This window comes from Nicotiana tabacum, chromosome 22, assembly GCF_000715075.1.
Source record: "Nicotiana tabacum cultivar K326 chromosome 22, ASM71507v2, whole genome shotgun sequence".
Taxonomy (NCBI): domain Eukaryota; kingdom Viridiplantae; phylum Streptophyta; class Magnoliopsida; order Solanales; family Solanaceae; genus Nicotiana; species Nicotiana tabacum.
The window spans coordinates 127,858,342-127,881,371 of record NC_134101.1 but is presented as its reverse complement, the minus strand read 5'-3'; the positions used below and the strand labels follow the sequence as shown (position 1 = coordinate 127,881,371).

At 36.7% G+C, this 23,030-nt stretch overlaps 1 protein-coding gene across 4 annotated transcripts; it reads right to left on the bottom strand.

Annotated features, from left to right (window-relative positions):
- Positions 1–2,195: 2,195 nt before the first annotated feature.
- On the bottom strand, positions 2,196–22,646 carry LOC107775181 (uncharacterized). Of its 4 annotated transcripts, none has more exons than XM_075244178.1 (8): positions 22,440–22,646; positions 22,073–22,103; positions 21,675–21,693; positions 20,736–20,833; positions 19,479–19,577; positions 19,104–19,276; positions 18,877–18,968; positions 2,196–2,546 (listed from the first exon to the last, which is right to left on the bottom strand). In XM_075244178.1, the coding sequence occupies exons 1-7, from the start codon at positions 22,602–22,604 to the stop codon at positions 18,882–18,884; spliced, it is 672 nt and encodes a 223-aa protein (XP_075100279.1). In that variant the 5' UTR covers positions 22,605–22,646; the 3' UTR covers positions 2,196–2,546; positions 18,877–18,881. The 4 variants fall into 4 exon arrangements, with proteins under 4 accessions (XP_075100279.1, XP_075100278.1, XP_016450372.2 ...); XM_075244177.1 differs by lacking the exon at positions 2,196–2,546 and adding an exon at positions 13,551–13,908; XM_016594886.2 differs by lacking the exon at positions 2,196–2,546 and having other exon boundaries at positions 18,649–18,968.
- Between the last annotated feature and the right edge of the window lie 384 nt (positions 22,647–23,030).

Genomic DNA, 23,030 nt, shown 5'->3' with positions numbered 1-23,030 from the left:
TTATCCGACCTGGCTCATATTTAACACGGATAAAAAACGGATTAACCGGCGGATAATATGGGTCACTATATTATCCATGACTTCTTGAATATGATCACTTTTTGGAGAATTCCTAGTCTCCCAAACTTGAGGAACCCCGAGATTTTACAAATGTAAAAGTTAAACCAATTAGTTATCCATTTTTTAAATGGATAATATGGTTCTTATCCATATTTGACCCGTTTTTAATAAGTTTATCATCCAACCTAATTTTAGTGGATAATATGGGTGGTTAACAGTGTTCTTTTAACTATTTTGTCACCACTAGTTGTGACCACAGCCGGATATATTAGGCTTATAATATACCTCATTTAGACTATATGAATTGTTCATCCATGTTTCCTTGATGCTATGGCTACATGATGAATCCTAATCATGATTAGAGACCATGCTAGTGTTATGACTTGTTGATTTGGATATGACAGATTACTTTCATCGTGTTGGGCTTTCTAAATTTGTCATAGGCATACATATGTCTTACTTGATTTATGATTTAATTACTTTGCTCTTGCTGATATCATGATCATACTTAAGAATGTTAAACAAGCATATTGAACTGTTATGAAAAATTGAAATATATGATTAGCCATAGCCATCTCTATTCATCCTTATTTTATTATTATGTCCTGGTGCATATTTTATTATATCATTTCATATGCATATGCATGAGTTGGAGAGTTGAATATTGAGAAAAGTTGAGGATTAAGGCATCAAAAGACATTATGAGTGGATATTGGTTATCGATTATTGATGGTATTACAATTAGATCAGGTTGCACGCTGCAATGATATTATAACTGGATCGTGTTACACGCCGCAATAGCGCTTGGATGTGGATCTGTCCCTCCGGAATCATGTGATTATCTATGTTACTTTGGGACATGTGAGCGCAAGCACTTTGATTGGTGCTCGATTGGACACTTGGTCAGTGTCAGGCATATGCATTTGAGCTATGAGGTATTGAGAGTGAGATCATGCATATTTACGTACCATATTCATGCATATTATCTACATATGCTACTTGATACATTTTATACATGCATGAGATCTATTGATAGAGATGGGTACATGAATCATGTATCGGGTTATGATGCGATAACGAGAATGAGCATGTATGGACATTCTAGATTTAAGTAGAAGCATTCATATAAAATGCTAGTTGATTCATATCACATTTATACGCAAGAATTGATGCATTTGATTCGTATTCGATCTCTTTTGCCTGAAACATGTCTAAATTTCCTATTTATTGTGTTCTTATCCTTTGCTCATGCCCGATGATATCATGCTTTCATATTTTCCCTACTTATGAATAAACTACTTATTTATATTGACAGTGAGTATTATTGTCGACCCCTCGCCATTACTTCTTCGAGGTTAGACTTAATACTTACTGAGTACATTGAGTCTATTGTATTTATACTACACTTCCGCATACTTTATACATGTTCTGACGTTGCTGTTAGCAGGTCCAGTGAGGTGGCCTGGTGGAACTTTGGTGGAGACTTGTTGCAAGCTGCTCAGTGGATGATTCGCAGCTTGAGGAGTCTCCTTCTATTTTTTTAGTCTACTGTCCTTTTTCTTTCGGATAGTACTTGTATTTATTATTTAGATTTGTATTTATTCTTAGAAGCTCATTGACTCGTGACGCCAATTTTTGGTGGATTTTTGCGGTTATTAATGAATATTAGAAATTGACTTTTGTTTCTATTTATATCTTGTATCGGTTAGATAGCATTGCTTTCTATTCAGTTGGTATTTATGTGTGTTCGCTTACATAGCAAGCAAGGTAGGCATCATCACGACCTACGGAGGGTTTTGGGTCGTGACATGCCCCAACTTCACAAAGAAGAGTACCTAATTCAAACGGAAGGAGAAGATGAAATTACTACTTGGTTAGGGCGGCGATCAACCGAGGATCAAGAAGCTCATAAAAAGAATCCTAGAATAGAATAGGAGTAGAGAGAAGAAAGTAAAAGACATGGAAGCAATTCCATAAGGCTAAGCTTTGATCTCAATAAAAAGGGGAATGGTTAGCAAATATCAGAAAAGACGCACATATAGCAACTTTTTCATAAAATAAGAAGCATCATTTATGGAGTTTCAAGGATGTTAAAAAGCATCATTTGAGATATGACAAACAACACCATGGAGGGATTAGTGCATGTTTTTATCTTAAATAAACATTTTTAGCAACTGAGATGGCGGAATTAAGACCACGACGGACAAGTTCATGAGATTATCTCTTATAATCTCAAATCAGTTTAAGCTCATGGGAGTTGGCAGCATTTGTTAGTATAAGGCTCTAATTTCACAACTTACAGAGGTGATGTCCAGCAGGTCAAGGTCAAATCCAAAATACTTTAGAGATCGTCACAAGACACGGCACAAAATTACCACAGGACAGAATAAGGAAAGGATTTCTCGATATACTATAAGTTTTGAAGCACCAGAATCGAAGCAAAAGACTTCCCAAACAAGATGGCAGCACGACGATAAGCTTGAGCCCTGAGGAAAGTTGGAGAAGAAAAAAGCATATCAATGAAACTAGCATGTCAAGAGGATGTGACATGGATACGAGTTTCAGAAACATCCACAACAGCGGAAGGAAGAACGAATAGTCTGCCAAGACAACACAAGCCACCGTCTATATAACCTCTGAGTGACCATCGAGTGGCAGACCAAACCCTTCCTCTACATTATTACTAGTCCTGCATGGTTGCCTCACCATTGACCGAGGAGATGGATACAAAGCAATGTGATCTTTACAAGAATCAACATCACAATCCAGCTATGGCCAACTGCCAGCCATGGCCAACGGGAAGAAACTGCATTATCACCCCACCAGAGATATAAAAATATGCCAGCATACATAAATTGGAGCAATAGTACATGAGATGAGGAAGATGAACGGGAGAAGTGGCAAAACTCAATACGATCACACAAATAAAGCTAATGTAAGAGATTCATTGGGGTTCTCATTTCACATTTTAATGAATTTCTTTGACACATTCTCTAAAAACATTACTGACTTGAGTATTGGAGATTTAAGTCAGGTTCATTGGCATTTGAATATTTTCTTCTTCCCTGCATTTTATGTTACCAGTTGTGATCCATACGATGAGGTTTTCTTTGGTTGCTCGAGATATTCATTCCGAGGTGTGACAGAAGACCAACGTTTAGGTGAACTCCTATTTGAAAAACTCTGTCCCGACAACCTAAGGTGTCCTAACCCTAGCCCTGATCCTTCCATTGACAGCTTCCATTAACCTAAGATATCATTGGCAGCAGTTGACTTACAGGTTATACTCAAATTATGAAACGGCACTGTTGGGTTTAAATTAAAGGTTAAATAACCAGACTTTATTGCGACCTCCACCAAAATGTAAACCAATATCTCAAACACGTGTTCCTGATAAGTGCCACAAAAGTTGATAGTATATTGAGAAAGATTCAAAAATTGATCAATAAACTTGGAAGAGGCAATAAAAGCTAGTCTCAAAATAGCATCAAACACGACTTTCTCGTGCTTTCCAATTTATATAAGGAGTCTGCGAGGTCCAACACTTCATACTCAAAACAGAAAATGAATAACGAGTGTGTAATATTTGAAACAAATGGAAAATCTAAGAGGAAAAGCTAAAATATTCAATCTTGTTCAATTTCAGAAGCCCTAGAAGCTGATTCCTAAGGGCAGTTTCTTTATTAAAAATAAATAAATGGATGAGCTGAAAGCTTAATCAGGAAACTGACGTAATGTACACTACTTTTATCTAACAAGTGCTTCAGCTCTTTGACCACCATATGGCCTGGTATATACGAATTTGTAACATTTCTGTTCATGATAATCAATTTCTGCTTCAACCAGAACTATTCTCCTTTTATGTAAATGAGATTCTATTATAGGATGCACAAGTTCTCCATCAATTAGTTTAATATCTAAAGAACTTCTTTCATTTGGCTATGCGCAACCAGTGTTAAAAATAGCGTGAAGCGAGGAAAAGTGACAACCCCCATTTCACGAAAAGCGAGAAGCGAGAAGCGAAACGCCCGCTTTTTTGAAGTGAAACGGAATTTTAAAAAAAAAATTAAAATAAATACGGCATAGACAACTGTTAGAACTCAGTGCATGTGTGAGATGAAGAACCCTAGCCATGGAGGAAACATGAGCTGGGAATGAGCTGAGGAAGAAGAAGAAGAAAATGAGAGAAACCGATTCAGTATATCAATGTAACAGTACATTGTGTCTTTATATACATATACATAATTAACCTCCACTAACAAGTTAGTGGTCCCTACTCTATTTCTAACATCCATGACAGCTGTACACTAACTATCTAACTAACAGCTTCCTCCTTCTTGCTATGTTACTGCATTTGTTTCTACACTCCCCCTCAAGCTAGGTGGTGAGAAGATATTCAGCAACCCTAGCTTGGACACTAAGTACTCATGTTGAGCTCTAGGCAGTCCTTTAGTCAGCACATTTGCCAACTGTTCTTTGGTTCCCACATACTCTGTCTTGATTAGTCCCTGCTGAATCTTCTGTCTTATGAAATGGCAATCAATCTCTATGTGTTTGATTCTTTCATGAAAGACAGGATTAGCAACTATTTGTATGGCTGCTTTACTGTCAGTGAAGATAGTAACTGGCAACTCAAACACCACTCCAATATCCTTGAGTAACCCAAATATCCACACTAGTTCAGCCACTGTTGTTGCAATGCTTCTGTATTCTGACTCTGCAGAGCTTCTAGAGATAGTGCTTTGCTTCTTTGATTTCCATGATATCAGTGAGTCCCCATACTTTATAAAAAATTCAGACACAGACTTTCTAGTCAATGGGCATGCTGCCCAATCAGCATCACAGAAGGCTGAGATAACACTTCTCTTCTGACTAGATAGAAGTACACCTTGCCCAAGGTGATTCTTAACATACTTGACCACCCTGAGTGCTGCCTCCATATGAGATTTCTTAGGCTTTTGCATAGACTGGCTAAGAGTTTGAACACTGAATGCAATGCCTGGTCTTGTTACTGTCAGATATAGGAGTTTGCCCAGTAGCCTTTGATAGCTAGTTACATCATGTAGTAGTGCATCATCCAAGGTGTTGGTTGTGCCTGTAAATTCATCATACTGTGGAGTAGTGAGTTTCACATTTGCTTCAAGAGGTGTAGCAGCAGGCTTTGCAGCACCTAAGCTAAGTTCAGATACAAGTTCTAATGCATATTTCTTTGATGCATCAGAATACCCCATGGTGATCTTGCAAACTCTATCCCAAGGAAGTATTTCAACTCCCCTAGGTCCTTCATCTTAAAGGTCTTCTGGAGTGTAGCCTTGGTTTCTTCTACTAGTCTCAAATCAAGTCCTGTGATGAGCATATCATCCACATAGACTAATATAACCACAATGCAGCTGTCAGTACCTTGTACAAACAAGGAGTGGTCATGTTGACTCTGTATGAACCCAAAGTTGATCAATGCCTCTGATAACTTGGCATTCCACTGCCTGGGTGCTTGTTTGAGACCATACAAGGATTTTAAGAGTCTGCAAACTGGCCTACTCTCCCCCTGACTCTGAAAGCCCTGAGGAAGAGACATATAGATTTCATCTAGCAAATCTCCTTGTAGGAAAGCATTGTACACATCCATTTGGTGGATATGCCAATGTTCAGAAGCTGCAACAGAAAGTATGGTCCTAATTGTCACCATCTTAACAACTGGACTGAAGGTCTCTTGATAATCAATACCTTCCTGCTGGCTGAACCCCTTGGCCACCAATCTGGCTTTAAACCGTTCAACCTCCCCTGTAGCCTTGTATTCACCTTAAAGATCCATTTGCAATCAATAGGCACCTTGTCTGGAGGAAGTGAGACAACCTCCCAAGTGTGATTAGCTTCTAAGGCAACAATTTCTGATTTCATAGCCTCCACACACCTTGGGTCTTGAACAGCCTCATCATAAGAAGAAGGTTCCACAATAGATGAGAAGGCTGCAATATAAGATTGATAAGAAGGAGACAGAGAGTCATAAGAAACATAGTTGGCTATGGAATATGGTGTAGTAGTGGTAGAGGGCTAAGTGACAAAGTCCTTAAGCCACAATGGAGGATTCTTAGTTCTGAGTGACCTTCTCAGAGTGGGGCAAGGCTCAGAAGCAATGGACAAAGGTTCAGAACCACCAGAAGAAGTAGAAGGATTTATGTGAGGAGAGGGACAAACATCTCTGTACACCTCTTCACAACTGGGAGGTGAAGAAAAGGGGGTGAATATAGGAAGAGAGACATTTAAGGAGTCTTTGAAAGGAAATACATTCTCCGGGAAGACATCCCTATTGACAAAGAATTGTTGTGTAGAAATATCTAAGAGAATATAACCTTTTTGAGTATCTGAGAACCCCATGAGAATAGCAGGTTTGGCCCTAGGCATAAGTTTGTCGGTCTTCTGCACTTGCTAAGCAAAGCACAAACAGCCTAGAGTCCTAAGGTGTCCTAGCTGAGGCCTCCTCTTGTACATCAGCTCATAAGGTGAATATCCTTTCAACACTGAAGATGGTAGTCTGTTGATCAAGTAGGCTGCAGTGATAACACAGTGACCCCAAAACTTGATAGGAATGTGAGCTTGAAACCTCAGAGCTCTGGTGATTTCTAGGAGATGCCTGTGCTTCCTCTCAGCCACCCCATTCTGCTGTGGAGTGTATGCACAGGTGGTTTGATGAAGAATACCAAGTTTATTGAAGACAGTTTTACACTGAATTTAGAAACTCAGAGCCATTGTCAGATCTCACCATTTTAACTGTATTATTGAACTGAGTGTGAACAAAAGCAAGGAACTCTGGCAGTACAACACACACATCAGATTTCAGTTTCAGTAAGAAAATCCAAGTCATTCTAGTGAAGTCATCAACTACTGTGAGAAAGTATCTATAACCATCAAAGGTTGCAGTTTTATAAGGTCCCCAAACATCTACATGAATTATATCAAATGTACTAGTACTCTTGATACTACTGTGAGGAAATGGTGTCCTGGTTAGTTTAGCACAAGGACACACACAGCAATTATTGATGGCATTAGTAATACTAGCTAGCTTAACAGGGAATAGTCTCTTCAAAACAATGATAGACACATGACCAAGTCTTCTGTACCATAAGATTATATCATTGGAACTGACTGAGTGATCAGCCTTTGTGTTAACAGCTGCCAAGGACACAGCAGTCAACCTCTTATTTCCATCTTGTTGTAGAAAGTACAAGCCATCTCTTTCTCTACCAATCTCCTTCATCCTGCCATTGAAGAGCTCCTGAAACACACAAAAATCAGGATAGAAAGAGGCAAAACACCTTAGGTCCCTTGTCATTTTTGACACTGACAACAGGTTATACTTGAACTTTGGTACATAAAGTACTTCTTTTAGTGTGTTGTTGTTTGATATCTGACTATCTCCAACATGAGTTACTTGTGTGACATCTCCATTTGGCAAGAGAACCTTTCTAGGAATAGGAGGAGCAATTACAGTTGTCTTATCTAATAGATTGAGATTAGACTCTATGTGATTAGTTGCCCCTGTATCAATGATCCATTCTTGTGGACTATTGGAAGCTAGTAAAGCAACACTAGTACCTGCTGCATGAGCCTGAGATGTAGGTGTAGGACTGTTGTTGTTTGTTGAGGTAGGGCTGACTGTATTGTTGTTCAAAATTTGCATAATCTGGTCATACTGTTCCTTGGTAAAAGGAAAGGCACCACCTTCTCCATGTTGTGGTTGTAATTCCATATTGGCAGTGTGACTGTTGTGTTGCAAGGGCTGAACAGATCTTGGCTGCATAGTAGTCATCTGAAAGCCAGGGTTTGGCTAACCACTAGGCTGTGAGTAGGGACTTAGTTCAGGTGGTGCACTGTAGTTACTAGATGTTGAACCACACTCAGCTACTGCATTATAAGCACCAGCTCCCCCTTTCTTCTTAAACTTGTAGTCAGCTAGATAACCAACTATTTTGTAGCAATTCTCCTTGCTATGACCTTTTAGTTTACAGAAGTCACAGTATAGATTGAAATTCTTTCTGTGTTTTGGTCTATTATCAGACTTGGAGCTGTATAGTGCTGTAGATTCATAGTGACCACTGGTGGCATTAGGTCCAGCACCTAAAATACCTGCTGATCCTGCTACATTTCTTTGACTTTCCTCACTCATTAACATAGCATAAGCTTGATTCACAGAAGGAACAGGTTTCATCATAAGAATCTGACTACGAGCTTGTGAGTATGAGTCATTCAATCCCATAAGGAACTGATATAGCTTCTGTTTGTGCAGGTGTTCAATAAATTTCTTAGTTTTAGGGCAGTCACAACCAGGATGAGGAACTAAATCTTCAGTTTCGTCCCATAGATCCTTGAGTTTAGAATAGTACACAGATATAGAGGAGATACCTTGAGTTAGGGTTGCAATTTCCTTGTGTAGGTTATAGCATCTAGTGTCATTCACCTTGTCAAAACGCTCTTGCAGATCCATCCACACGGTGTGTGCATTGGTTACATAAGCGATTCCACTGATCAAGGTCGGTGCTACAGCATTTATCAGCCACGATAAGATAATTGCATTGCATCTCTCCCAGGTACCAGTATTTTTCTCGAAATTTTTCCTTCTACCACCTTCCGTCAACCATTCCAAGCTTATTTCGACCTAGAAAAGCAATTTTCATAGATCGATACCACAGAGAGAAGTTGTCTATCCCTGTTAGTTGAAAGGAGATCAGAGAAATTCCACTTCTATCAGTGGATGCCAGATACAGAGGATGAGTGATTGGAACTGAGATTCCTTCTTCAAATTCATCCTCCGACGAGATTTGCGAGGTTTCAGTTACAATTGCAGGTGTTTTCCTGCTCAGAATTGTCATTCGCCATTGTTGACGATGACCTAAAGCTTCAGATTTGAGAGATGAAGAAGAGACTTGAGAGAGTACGAGAATTACGAAACTGGATCGATTTGCGAGCTGTAATTCAGAGCTCTTGCCCTGATACCATGTTAGAACTCAGTGCATGCGTGAGATGAAGAACCCTAGCCATGGAGGAAACATGAGCTGGGAATGAGCTGAGGAAGAAGAAGAAGAAAATGAGAGAAACTGATTCTGTATATCAATGTAACAGTGCATTGTGTCTTTATATACATATACATAATTAATCTTCACTAACAAGTTAGTGGTCCCTACTCTATTTCTAACATCCATGACAGCTGTACACTAACTATCTAACTAACAGCTTCCTCCTTCTTGCTATGTTACTGCATTTGTTTCTACACTCCCCCTCAAGCTAGGTGGTGAGAAGATATTCAGCAAAAAACTAAAGAGTAGCATCAATTAAAGCACAAAATGAGCATCCTATTCTTCTATAAGATTGTCAAGAGTAGCATCAATTGGGCAGAATTTGGGCAGAAACGGGGCAGAATTTTTCTGAAAAAAATTCGCCAGTATTTCGGCGCTTTTTGGACGTTTAGAAAGAAGAGGAAGAAGAAGAAGAGGAGGAGGAGGAAGAAGACGAGGAGGAGGAGGAAGAGGAGGAGGAAGAGGAAGAAGAAGAAGAAGAAGAAGAGGAAGAGGAGGAAGAGGAAGAGGAAGAGGAAGAGGAAGAAGAGGAAGAAGAGGAAGAAGGAGGAGGAGGAGGAGGAGAAGAAGAAGAAATGGACAAAACCTTGATTTATTAAATAAATGGACAATTCCTAAAGTTTCTATAAAAACCATTTATGATTATGGTTGGTTTGATAAACTCTCTTCTAAACAATTGATAAAAACGACTGAGCAGTCTTTAGCATTAAATTCGTCTGAACAGACTATTCGTTTGTTAAACAAACATGATATAGATTTATATAAACATCATTACCATTATCTGCATATTGGTATGGTTCAAATTGCATTTAAACCTTTAACCCTTAAAGGTTTACCAGAGACCTTTTTAGCAGCTCTTAGAGATGCTAGAAATCTGAATTTCAGACAGTCTCTAATGGGTTCGATAGAATCTACAGTGGCCTATGGTCCAGTATATTTTAATACTCAACCCAATCTGCAACTATCTCTTTCTGATGTTAATATTCTTGATGCTTTGACTTTAAATGTGAAAACGCATGGTTATAATTATGCGCCTGGTTCTGAACTTATATGTCTGTCCTATAGGATTTATTTCAAACTATTATCTACTTTGAATCCTAGATGTAAGTTATACGATACTTCGGATCAGACCATATTAGTAGAAACCAATTTTGCAAGGTCCAAGGTCACCACTAGGAGACCTATTAGGTGGGAGGAAATTAATTTTCCAACTACTTGGACTTTAAATTCGGTTATATCCCCAAGTCAGATTACGAACGACTTGTCGAATACTGAATTTTCGCATGTCACTCAAAATCCGGATGGTAGGATTTGTATTCAATTTGATGATAAGTCTACTATTTATAATAGACATTCATTTTCTAACCATAGACTTCTACCTGCTATTCATCATATTTCCCCTGTTGAACCAGTCTACAGTCCAGCTCGCAATCGTGCAGCTTCTTTACACACTATTGCTAGTGATAAGCCTGATCAAAAGGTTAAGAGGGTTGAAAGGGTTAAGATTAACCCTCAAACAAATATTGTTCAAGACAATGACAATATTTCAGATAAGGATATTCCTTCTGTATCCGAGATGGATTTCGACCCCAATAATATTTAATGATTCCACACCAAATTGATTTTAGCCCCGGTTCTCGGGCCCGTAATTATATTCAAAAGGAATTTTATAGTGAAAAATGGAACCAGTTTAAAACATGGTTTTTTGATACTTATAGTAAGGATGATTTGAACAATATATCTCAAGAATTTTATGAAACTTGTTCCCTGCATAATCAAATTATGTATTTTGTTCCTTGGTTTATAACAACTTATTTGCCTCTTTATATAAAGGTATTGGAAAGATCTTATAAATATGGGAGTGGTAATATTACTAAAGCAATTTATCCTCCTCAGGCTCCCTTTATTTTACCTAATAATACTGGTATTACTTTCACTGCCTTTCAAAAATTTATTGATGATAATGTGGCAGCTATTAGTATCGCAGAAATTAATAAATTGATTTCTCAAAACAATTATCTGGGTTTGTATGTAAAAATTTTAGGAGAACATATTGGTTCTCTTGATAAAAAACTTGATGATTTGACTATTTTAATAAAAGAGATGGGTACTAAGAGAGGACCAACTGATATTGCCTCCACTTCAGGAAGTAAAACAGTTGATCAAGCTATTCCCACTCATATTCAAAGACCTCCTGAGATTTAGGATTTTAAATTTAAATCTCTTGATGACTTAGCTCAGTTTTTAGATAAAAAGCTTTCTGGTTTAAATATTAGACCTATTGATTAATCAAAAAATTTTGCTGATAAAATTGAGACCGTTTCTGATTATAAAACCGAGACATGGTCAGAGTTTAATAAACTCAAAGGAGTTGTTAAACAAAATAATAGGTATGCTGACAAACCAAGGATGCCGACTTATTATTATCCCCGTCCTACTCCTCAAGATGTGTTGATTGAGGAAAGAGATTGGAATCAGACTAATACGTCTTATAACGGTTCCGAAATTTATGAATGGAATCTTGATGGTCTAACTGATAGACAATTAACCATTCTCGTACACAGAATGCTTATGTATTCGACTATCTGTAAAAGTGTTAAAAATACATATAGAAATATTTGCAAAATGATTATTGCAGGACTCACTGGCCAACTTCGAGGTTGGTGGGATAATCATTTATCTGTAGAAGAAAAGGCTTTCGTTATTAATGCTACGACAACCGACGAAGGTGTTGATAACATAGGTATGGCTCTAGTGGTGGGTAGAGAAGATGCAGTTTATACCCTTATCCTTACAATCTTAGAGCATTTCAATGGTAGATTTACCTCAAATCATCAGACCATCCGAACTTTACTTAATGGACTTAGATGTAAGACCCTTAGTGAATTTAGATGGTATAAAGACACTTTTATGAGTAGAGTTATGGAACTACCCGACAATAAATTTGAGCACTGGAAAGCCAAGTTTATAGACGGTCTCCCTTCCTTATTTGCCGAAAGAGTAAGGGATGTGTTAAAGGGTAGTTGCGGTGAGATTCAGTATAATAATTATACCTATGGTAAACTTATAGGAGTTTGTACACAAGAAGGATTGAAATTGTGTAATGAGCTAAAGCTTTCTAGGCAGCTTAAGATTGATAAGCTTAAGGAGAAATCTCAATTAGGGGACTTCTGTACCCAGTTCGGTTTACCCGGAACTTCTACTCAAAGTAGGAAGAAGAAAAACAGATATCATAGGTATCCTTACCCGGATAGCCCGTATAAGAAAAAGAGGTCTAGATATAGGCCTAAGGAAGAACGTGATACTAGAAAAGCGCATCGGAAATCTACTCGATTTACGAAGAATAGATCTAAAAGAGATCTCGCTGATATTAAGTGTTATAAGTGTGGAAAGTTTGGTCATATTTCTCCAAATTGCAAGCTTCAAAAGCTAAAAACCTTAGAACTCGATGATGAGTTACACGACAAGGTTTATGGCTTGTTATACACTTCAGGATCAGAATCTGACTATTACTCGGAGACTGAATCTGAAGATGAAGTGGAGTTAATTGATTTTTCTGATAATAATAAAAATGCTGATACTTCATGCACTACTTGCAAAGGTGATATTTGTACTTGTGATAGTGACGAATTTTATAAATTGCAATCACAATTTGATAATCTAAATATAAAAACTATTACATCTGATAATGTAATAGAACTTTTAAAAGAAGTTACTGATGAAAAACTTCGTGAAAAAATTATTAATTTAGCCGCAAGTTCTAGTTCTAGTAATTCAAAATCTTTTGAAAAATACAAGAACGAATTTGAACATTTTGCACCTTATTCTTTATCTGAAATTAATAGACGACTTCAAAAGTCCAGTACGCCTAGCAGAGATACTTCTTTTGATGATTTAAAAGAAGAAATTGAGAATTTGAAAAGGGATATTAAGTCTCTTAAGCAAAATCAAATGATTTGCGATCACCGAATTACTCAAATTGAGAAAAATAATTCTCTACCTGAATTTTCGACTAAAGAAATTTCTGAATTTTCTAATGATAAAGGAAAAGAAATTTCTGATATAACTGAAGAAAAATCTGATCTATTTTTAGGTATGATGCAAATTATTACTGCATTAAATGTACTATTTTGATCGATAATAATTTTTCTATAACTGATATAGCTATGATTGATAGTGGTGCAGATGTAAGCTGCATTCAGGAAGGATTAATTCCAACTAAATATTTTCAAAAGACCACTCATTTGGTTAAATCCGCTTCTGGTCATGCTTTAGATATAGAGTACAAACTGCCAAATACTCATATTTGCCAAAATAAAGTCTGTATTCCTCATTTCTTCTTTTTGGTAAAAAACCAGTTATACCCTCCAATTATACTTGGAACCCCTTTTATTAATGCTATCTATCCGTTCAATAATATAGATGAACATGGTTTTTCTGCTACTTATCAAGATAAAAAGATAAGTTATTCTTTTGTTACAGATCCCGTAACTAGAGATATTAATGTCTTGATTAATATGAAACAAAGGCATGTTGATTCGTTACAATTAGAAATTCTTAGCATGAATATATTCGACACTTTGCAGTCTGCTAAAGTTCAGCAAAAGATTAAATGGATTGCTGAAAAGATGGCTGTGGATGTTTGCGCCGATCACCCTAGTGCCTTTTGGAACCGGAAAAGGCATATTGTAACTCTTCCTTACGAAGAAAACTTCTTTGAGGATGATATTCCTACTAAATCTCGACCTTGCCAGATGAATGTTGAACTAGTTGAATTCTGCAAAAACGAGATTGATAGTTTGTTACAAAAGGGTTTGATAAAACCCTCCAAATCTCCTTGGTCATGTTCTGCCTTTTATGTTAATAATGCGGCAGAAAAGGAACGAGGTATTCCCCGATTAGTTATAAATTATAAACCATTAAATAAACATCTAAAATGGATTAGGTATCCTATCCCTAATAAAAGGGACTTGCTATCTAGGTTATATGACGCCAATATATTTTCAAAATTTGATTTAAAATCTGGTTATTGGCAAATTCAAATATTTAAAGAGCATACTTATAGAACTGCTTTCAATGTTCCATTTGGACAATATGAATGGAATGTCATGCCATTTGGTTTAAAAAATGCCCCTTCTGAATTTCAAAAAATTATGAATGATATTTTTAACCCTTATTTGGATTTTGTCATCGTTTATATTGACGACATATTAGTATTTTCTAAAACTTTGGAGATGCATATTAAGCATCTTGATATTTTCAAGAAAATTGTTATACAAAACGGTTTAGTAATTTCTAAACCAAAGATGAGTCTATTTCAAACGAATGTTCGTTTTTTAGGTCATAATATTTGCCAGGGAAAAATTACCCCAATACAAAGATCAATTGATTTTGCCTCAAAATTTCTTGATGTTATTACTGACAGGACACAATTACAAAGATTTTTGGGAAGTTTGAATTATATATCCCCTTTCTATAAAAGTTTGTCACGAGACCTAGCTCCTCTATACGATAGGCTGAAAAAGAATCATAGACAGCTTTGGACTGACCAACATACTGAGTTAGTCAAAGGTATTAAACAACGTGTTAAATCTCTACCTTGCTTAACCCTTGCTAATCCTACTTGGCAAAAGATTATCGAGACAGATGCGTCTAATATTGGCTATGGAGGGATTTTAAAACAAGTGAATCCCAACAATAAGAGTGAATACCTAATAAGATTTCACTCTGGTAAATGGACCGAAGCCCAGAAGAAATATGCTACTGTGGCACATGAAATGTTAACAATTGTTAAATGTGTTTTAAAATTTCAAGACGACTTGTATAACCAAAAGTTTTTGATAAAAACTGATGCTCAATCTGTTAAATATATGTTTGACAAAGATTTTAAGCACGATGCTTCTAAATTAATATTTGCTAGATGGCAGGCTCAGCTGGCGCCTTTCAATTTTGAAATACAATACAAAAAAGGAATTGATAATTCTCTTCCGGATTTTCTATCCCGGGAATATTTAGAATAAATTATGAATTATTATACCATGTTATTTGATAATAAGGTGTTGATCACTATTCTTAAAGTGATTAATTTAAACAGAGACTTAAAAGAACTAATACTTGATAAAGTTATGGCCGACACTATTAATAATATTGAAGAAGAATGCTCTAATTCTAATGAAGGTACTAATATTCTTCAGTTAATTGAAAATGAGTTTCCCAGCCAAGATTATATCGGCGATAGAATTATGATATCCTTTTTAATTAATAATGACTTGCTATTTCTGCAGAATGGACCCTTCATGGGCCACCAGGGGCAGAGGTAGGGGAAGATCTTCCCCTAGTAGGACTTATTCTCAGGGATCGTCATACGGATCCTCATCAAATTCCCCAGTAATACAAAAAGGAAAAAAGAGTTTGATAAACTCAAAAGTACCTCATACAGGTGAATCATCAGGACATTCTATACATTTGGAAGATATTCCAGAGGATAGTCATTTATATGGACATCTGCAGGCTTATTTGGCATCCAAAAAGCAAAGTGATACTTTTGCTTCAATTGCTAAAGAAGAAGACAATGATGATATCAAGTCATACGAAAAATTACCAAAGAGAGAAATGATATTTCTCCTTGAAAACTCTGAGATTCAGAGAAAAGAAGAACCATGGAAAATATTCCAGAGATATCTGATTAATGGATTATACTACCCGGGTGAATCATATAAAACCCGCACTTATTATGAGACTATCTTAATCAGTACAGGAAGTGCAGAATTCCAGCACTTTTCGGGTTATAACACAAATGAAAACGTTTATAACTTTTCAAAAGTCATTATCAAACAGATTATATCTGTTGAAGAATGGGGGATTTCAACAATGAAAGAAAGGCAGAAGTCTTAATAAATCACCTATGAATTTTACTTATTGGGATTATATCCAAGCATTTGATAGGGTGCTTTATTATAATAATGAGAGACACAAACATACTTGGTTTATCAAAGTATGTGCAAAGGTATTTACAGGACCTATCCCTAACTGGTTTTTAAACTGGTGGTCATACCACGGTCCCACAACAAAAATTCTGCCTGAACCATTCCTTAAGTTATACAAAGAATGGGCAAAAGTTTCGCCGTTCCTAACCGAGTTATATCACGCAGATCATATCTGTTACCTAGAAAAAATTGATCAAATCTACTTCTTTATTGAATTTTCTATCCCCTGGATCCATAAATGGACTCCTGAATTAGGTTATACAGAAGAACAAATCCCTTGTTCATATAGGGTATTCTACAATAATTTTTGGGACAAATTGATGAAGACTGATCCCAAAACAAAAACATTTTATGGACAAGAACTATTGGATTCTATTAAAACACAAATCCAATTATATATAACGACCCCTCAAAAGAAGATGATAGAAGAGAGCACAGTTAAACATATTGCTCGAAGAATATCAATTCAAGAAGGAGATAAAATTGATTTGATAAATCAATACTTGGAAGAAGTGAAGAGAAACTTGCTTCAGTCACTGGATTAGTGCGAAAAATCAGACACTTCAATGCGAAGTGAAACAAGTGGTGATGACCTCGTGGAAGATACACAACCAATACAGCCAGAGATAATATTATCTGACAGAGATATAGAAAAGGTGGAAGATTTCCTCCAACAAATGCACAATTTGGACAAAAAGAAGACTTGACAGCTTATTAGCCGCCAGGACCCACTCAACAGTAGATACACTGTTCATCCACAGTAGAAACACTGTTCAACAACAGTAGAAACACTGTGTAGGGACCCAGATGTGGGACCCAATTTACTATTCTAGATTCTTTTTTTTGTTATATAAGACGACTTCTTCATTTGAAAGAGGAAGAGTCGGAACCCCCTCTCTCTCTACTCTCTCTCTACTCTCAACTCCCTTTGTAAAGATTTAGCTTATTAAAGTTTGTAAATCAGTTGAAGATTAATAAAAGTTTTGAAGTTCAGTTCATCTTCAGGGCCTTGCTTCTCGGCCTTCAAGGTACTTATTCTATTTTCTTTTTAGTATTTTAAATACTTAGTTTCTCGCCCAAGCCGTGACTATGTCCGGCTAAACGGATTCATATCTATGTTGAAGAACTAATTTCTCTTGCATGTTAACCATGAAGAATCCAGACTCTTTCAAAATATAAAGAAATTTTAATATAGTTTCTTGGCTTGGTTCCAAGATGGTGGTACAGTCACCTCTGGTACTACTCTTATTGGCTTTGCCTTAGTGGCTACGTCTAGCCAGCTGTGACATTAAAGCCCGCTGAAGTTGTCAAAAGGGCTATCCCTTTCACAGTTAGAACTGCTAGACACATGGGCTCAATAAGAGTATGTATCGGACCTGGACAGGCCCCTTGCTTGGGTAAAAGGATATAGATCCTTCCATACAGTCATTAAACTATAATAGAATTGCTGTATATTTCGAATCCTTATTGGTCGTGCGGACTACCGCCAACCTTTAAAGGTACTAAAGCAGCTAGATCTGGATGGCCGTGCGGACTACCGCCCGCCTACCCCGATCCTCATTAAAGCCCGCTGAAGTTGTCAAAAGGGCTATCCCTTTCACAGTTAGAACTGTTAGACACATGGGCTCAATAAGAGTATGTATCGGACCTGGACAGGCCCCTTGCTTGGGTAAAAGGATATAGATCCTTCCATACAGTCATTAAACTATAATAGAATTGCTGTATATTTCGAATCCTTATTGGTCGTGCGGACTACCGCCAACCTTTAAAGGTACTAAAGCAGCTAGATCTGGATGGCCGTGCGGACTACCGCCCGCCTACCCTGATCCTCATTAAAGCCCGCTGAAGTTGTCAAAAGGGCTATCCCTTTCACAGTTAGAACTGCTAGACACATGGGCTCAATAAGAGTATGTATCGGACCTGGACAGGCCCCTTGCTTGGGTAAAAGGATATAGATCCTTCCATACAGTCATTAAACTATAATAGAATTGCTGTATATTTCGAATCCTTATTGGTCGTGCGGACTACCGCCAACCTTTAAAGGTACTAAAGCAGCTAGATCTGGATGGCCGTGCGGACTACCGCCCGAAGAAGAAGAAGAAAGCTGATGTTGTAATGTTCAAGAATAAGAACCCTAGTTTGCTTGAACAAATCGTTGCTTCATGTGAGGAAAAAATCGCTGGTTTTTTTAGGAAGAAAAGGCTGGTTTAGAACCCTAGTTTGCTGCTGAAGAAGTGTCTAAAATAGAAGACTCGACGATTTGGATCTTTTAATTGAAAAAGACTCGTTTCGGCCTTTTAATTCAAGAAGTGATCGCTTCTTCCGCTCCCGACCGCTTCACTGCTTCTCGCTTTTTAGAGAGAAGCAGTCGCTTTTCTGTACCTGAGCTTTTAGTTGGGGTAGCGACCAACCCATCGCTCCGCTCCGCTTCGCTTCTCGCTTAAAGCGAGGAAGCGGACACTTTTTCTAACACTGTGCGCAACCACCACAAAGAACTACTCCCACAGTCCTATTTTATGTACACAATTTCCTTTTTAGTTTGTCCCAAAAGAATGGACACATATCTTTTTATATTTAGAAATACGTTAACTTTAAACTTCTCATCTGACTTTATAGGCACACAAATATCTATGGCTTTTTTTAGACCATGGTCTTTCTTTCTTTCTTTTTTAAACTCTGCGCGCAGACGCACAGTTAAACACCATTACATAAAACAGGGCGGTTTAGGAACATCCAAACATCAACTGGAAAACTGCTACCTCATTTAAGCCCTCCCATCCCACTCTTCATAGAATTCCTTCAGAAAATCCTCCATAAAGCTGTGCCTTTTCTCAGCCCTTTTCTTCCCAGCCTGTAATAAAGAGATGATTTCTCTCGGCTCAGATACTAAATTAAAAGAAAAAACTCATATGAAAATTTTTCTTGCCCAGTTTATTAGGTTCTGAAAGGATAAAGCAAAATATACAGAAGCGCATGATTAACTGACCTTTGTCTTCATCAAGTCCTTCAATTTGAGAAGCTTCTCATGAAAATGATTCACAGTTGTCTGCTCTACTTTTTTCATGTAATTTTCCTTAGACAGATCCAATCGAGGTTGAATTTTTGGGTCATGGAGAACTCTATGCCTGCTTCCACCAAAAGTAAAGCAACGGGCGATTCCTGAAACCATAATTATTGTATGATATCCAAATTCTGAAAAACCAACATCTTTTTAAGGTAGGAAAACAACCAAGCAGTATGTAACCAGCAAAAATTCAAGTAGCATAAATTCAAATCTTCAGCAGCATCTGCCTGCCACAGAGAATGAGAGGAGACATAACATAAACAGGTCACCAAGAGGTAATTAAATTGAATCAATTACCTATTGCACCAATTGCATCCAGTCGATCTGCATCTTGCACCACCCCAAACTCTATTGAATAATTCCTATTTGTAAGCCCTCCAACTTCTTCCTTGAAACCTATATCAAAGGCAACAGTTCATTTTACCAATATTTTCAAATCATCAGAGGATAACAATCATCTTGCGCATTAATCTTCCAGAGAAAATGAAGCCCAACGAAGATGACAAATTATAGTGCAGAAAATGAGAGCGAAACACAATCACCAATCACTCCATGGTAACGGAGAAAGGTCGTGTGAAAATACAGACAAAGTTTTACATGAAATAAGTCTGTTGTAACCAAGGAAACAGTACATATACATTAAGGAAGTAAAGTTTTATAGCCTGTTTGGCCAAGCTTCTCTAAAGCCAAAAGCATTTTTTTTTCAAAGTTGAAGTGTTAGGCCAAGTTTTTGGAAGAAAGAAAAGTGCTTTTGAGTAGAAGCAGAAGCAGTTTTGGAGAAGCGGAAAAAAGTAGCTTCTCCCCAAAAGCACTTTTTTGAAAAGCACCTTCGAGAAAAATACACCTAAAAGCACTTTTTAAAAGCTTGGCCAAACACTAATTGCTGCTCAAAAGTGCTTTTCAAATTAATTAGCCAAACACAACAAACTGCTTCTCGCCAAAAATACTTTTGAAAAAAGCACTTTTCAAAAAAAAAAAACTTCTCAAAATAAGTTGATTTTTGAAGCTTGGTCAAACAGGCTATTAGTTATACTACATTAACCACACATACGAAAAGACAGTAATGAAAACATTGTCATGAACACAAAACCACTTGGAAAATCTTTTGGTCTGGCAATACAATAACATTATGGTCGCTAATTTGTATTCCAGATTAGACATGAATAGCAGATCATGTCGGTAATTAGACATGCATAGCCTGATCATGTCGGCATGATATATGTTTAAGGTTCGTGCCAGACATGCACAGATGAATAAGAAAATTTCAAAGGTTGAAGCAATAGAATATTCAAAGGTATGATTTAACAGAAAGAGAGTCATACTGTTTGCCTTACTTTTTGCTAATTCAATTTCAAAGTGACACACGTTATAAAATTATTCAGTATGAAGTCCGAGAGTGTATTTTCTACTTTATCAGATAGTTTTTACTTTATGTTACAAGAGTGTGTCAACAAAAATAATTTAAGAAGGACGGAAGAGAACAAGAAAAATCACATCAACATCCAAAAAGATAACATAACTACATTAGACAATCAACTGCATCCACAAACTTACCCATCCCCTCTATTATATTCAATATCTTTATCTTCATTCCTTCCTCTATGCCTTGACCCTGAAGAAATTCTTCAACAATCCTTTCCTCAGATGGATCTCTAGAAGCCAAGAGAAAGCATCAGAGATGAATAAAATGGGAAGTCAATTATTGAGAGTGAATACTTGGGAGAAGACAAGAAAAACCAGTAATTAAACAATATACAAGGATGGACCCCTAAAAAATTTAAGAAGATTATTCTACACAGAAAAAAAAATCCATGACCATATAGAGCTATCAATCAAATGACGGGAAGAGCATGCCAAAAATGATAAAACCAGCATTAATGTCTTTCCATCTTATTGTGTCATTTCATGTAATTTGTGATTTTTTTAAAGACATGTAAGGGGGGTCTAGTAGCCGAAATTTTCAGCAAGCATTCAAATCTCTGTATCGGGGCCCCCCCTCCTGCAGCACCACATTGACTTTCTTGTAATCGTTGTTCTCATTAATACAAGAAAGCTTTCATCCAATTCTCTTATGCACTCTATGATCTTTGACATTGGCCTCATAGTACTGCACTAAACTACTCTAATGCACTAAGCGGACATTCAGTTGGCAGAAAGTAATCACCTGGAAGTCGGTTCTTTGTCTTACATCACCCTTCCAAGACACTTCAAGAAGGCGCATGGGCGTCATTTTGACGTCCATACGGAAAATTATCACCTTTTAAGGGGACATTCGGTTGGCAGAAAGTAATCACATGGAAGTAGGTTCTTTGCTTAAAAGGTGATAATGAAAAATTATCACCTTTTAAGCAAAGGCGGAATACCTAAAAAAAACTAAACTTGGCACGGATTGCTTAAAGGTATTTTGCCTTTAAGCAAACATTCATACACCAAGCCATGAGAATGTAGACTACAGAAAAATCCTTCATATCTTGAAATCTGATAGAAACTAACCTTGCGTATTTGTAGTCACCTGCATTCATTAAGCCAATCAGAATCTGATTAGTTACATAATATATCAAAGGAATAATGAGAAAACTTGATTATAAGCAGAGAGATGCCAGCTCACTCATCACAATTGCTTATAATATTTCCTTTCAATTGTATTGTAAAATGACAGTCATCAAATAGATCCCGTCCCTTCCCTCGTCCTACCACCCCAAGCAGCAAAAGCAGAATCCTCATAATCCAATAGGCTATTCCCTCGTATATTACAGTGTTGATTTATGATAATAGAAAAGATAGCCACAGCACTATGTAAATAATGTGCAAAAGCATTCTAACAATATGTTAACACGGTCGCTCTAAACTAAAGCTCTAATATCTCCAAATAAGAGTGAAAGTGTCATCACCTATGTCATGTAGAAGAGCAGCCAGTTCCACCTGAGATAATAGCAAAAACAGTTTTAACTTGTGTAAATGCCTAAAAGAATAATAACAAACTTCCCATTAAGAATTTTTACCATTTAATAACTCATAATCAAATCTTAGTAACTAACAATTGGCAACTTATTTTACATATCCATATCATTGAGTCCTAGGATAGAAAAGATAGAAGAAAACCCCAATTCTCCCAAAGGACAAATTATCCACCAGCAACTCACAAATTATTAACAGTAGTAATACTTTGAACCCTGTATCATGATTAGTGTGAAAAAGTAACCCCTACGCCTCCAAAGAATATGTTTAATTTGTGAAAGGGCAAGGTCTCTAACTTACGATAAGCATGGAATGAGGAGAAGAAGAAAGGCCTTCTTCGCGAGCAAGTGAAAGGGCAAGGTCTCTAACTCGGAAGGCATGGGCTGCATCATGTGAAGCATCGTTTCCTTTCATTCTTTTCTCTACCAACTCCTCTGCCTTTCTCATTATCTCCTTCTTCGCCATCAAAGACTGCCTTTGACGGGAACGCCCCTTCTCAAATCATTTAATCTAATATATTATATTATTTTAAGTTATTATTTATATATAGTGTATATATATAAATATAACAAAATTTATAGATAGTGATCAAATTAATTGTTTATTCCTTATTTATTCTTTATTAAATTAGCAAATGTTGTGCTTAGTATTATATATTTACTAATGTGACTTTTTATTAACTTGTCAATTGGCTTAATATTTTGATACTACTTCTCTTTTAATATAACATAGATATATATTTTCTTACTCTTGAAATAAAATTATTTTTTAAACTTATGTTATATTGTTCAAAATTCTTCAATTATCTAAATTTATTGATAATTTTATTGAGTGTTATTTATTTATCTTTTATTTTTTTAATCAATTTAAAATATAAATATAATTATCTTT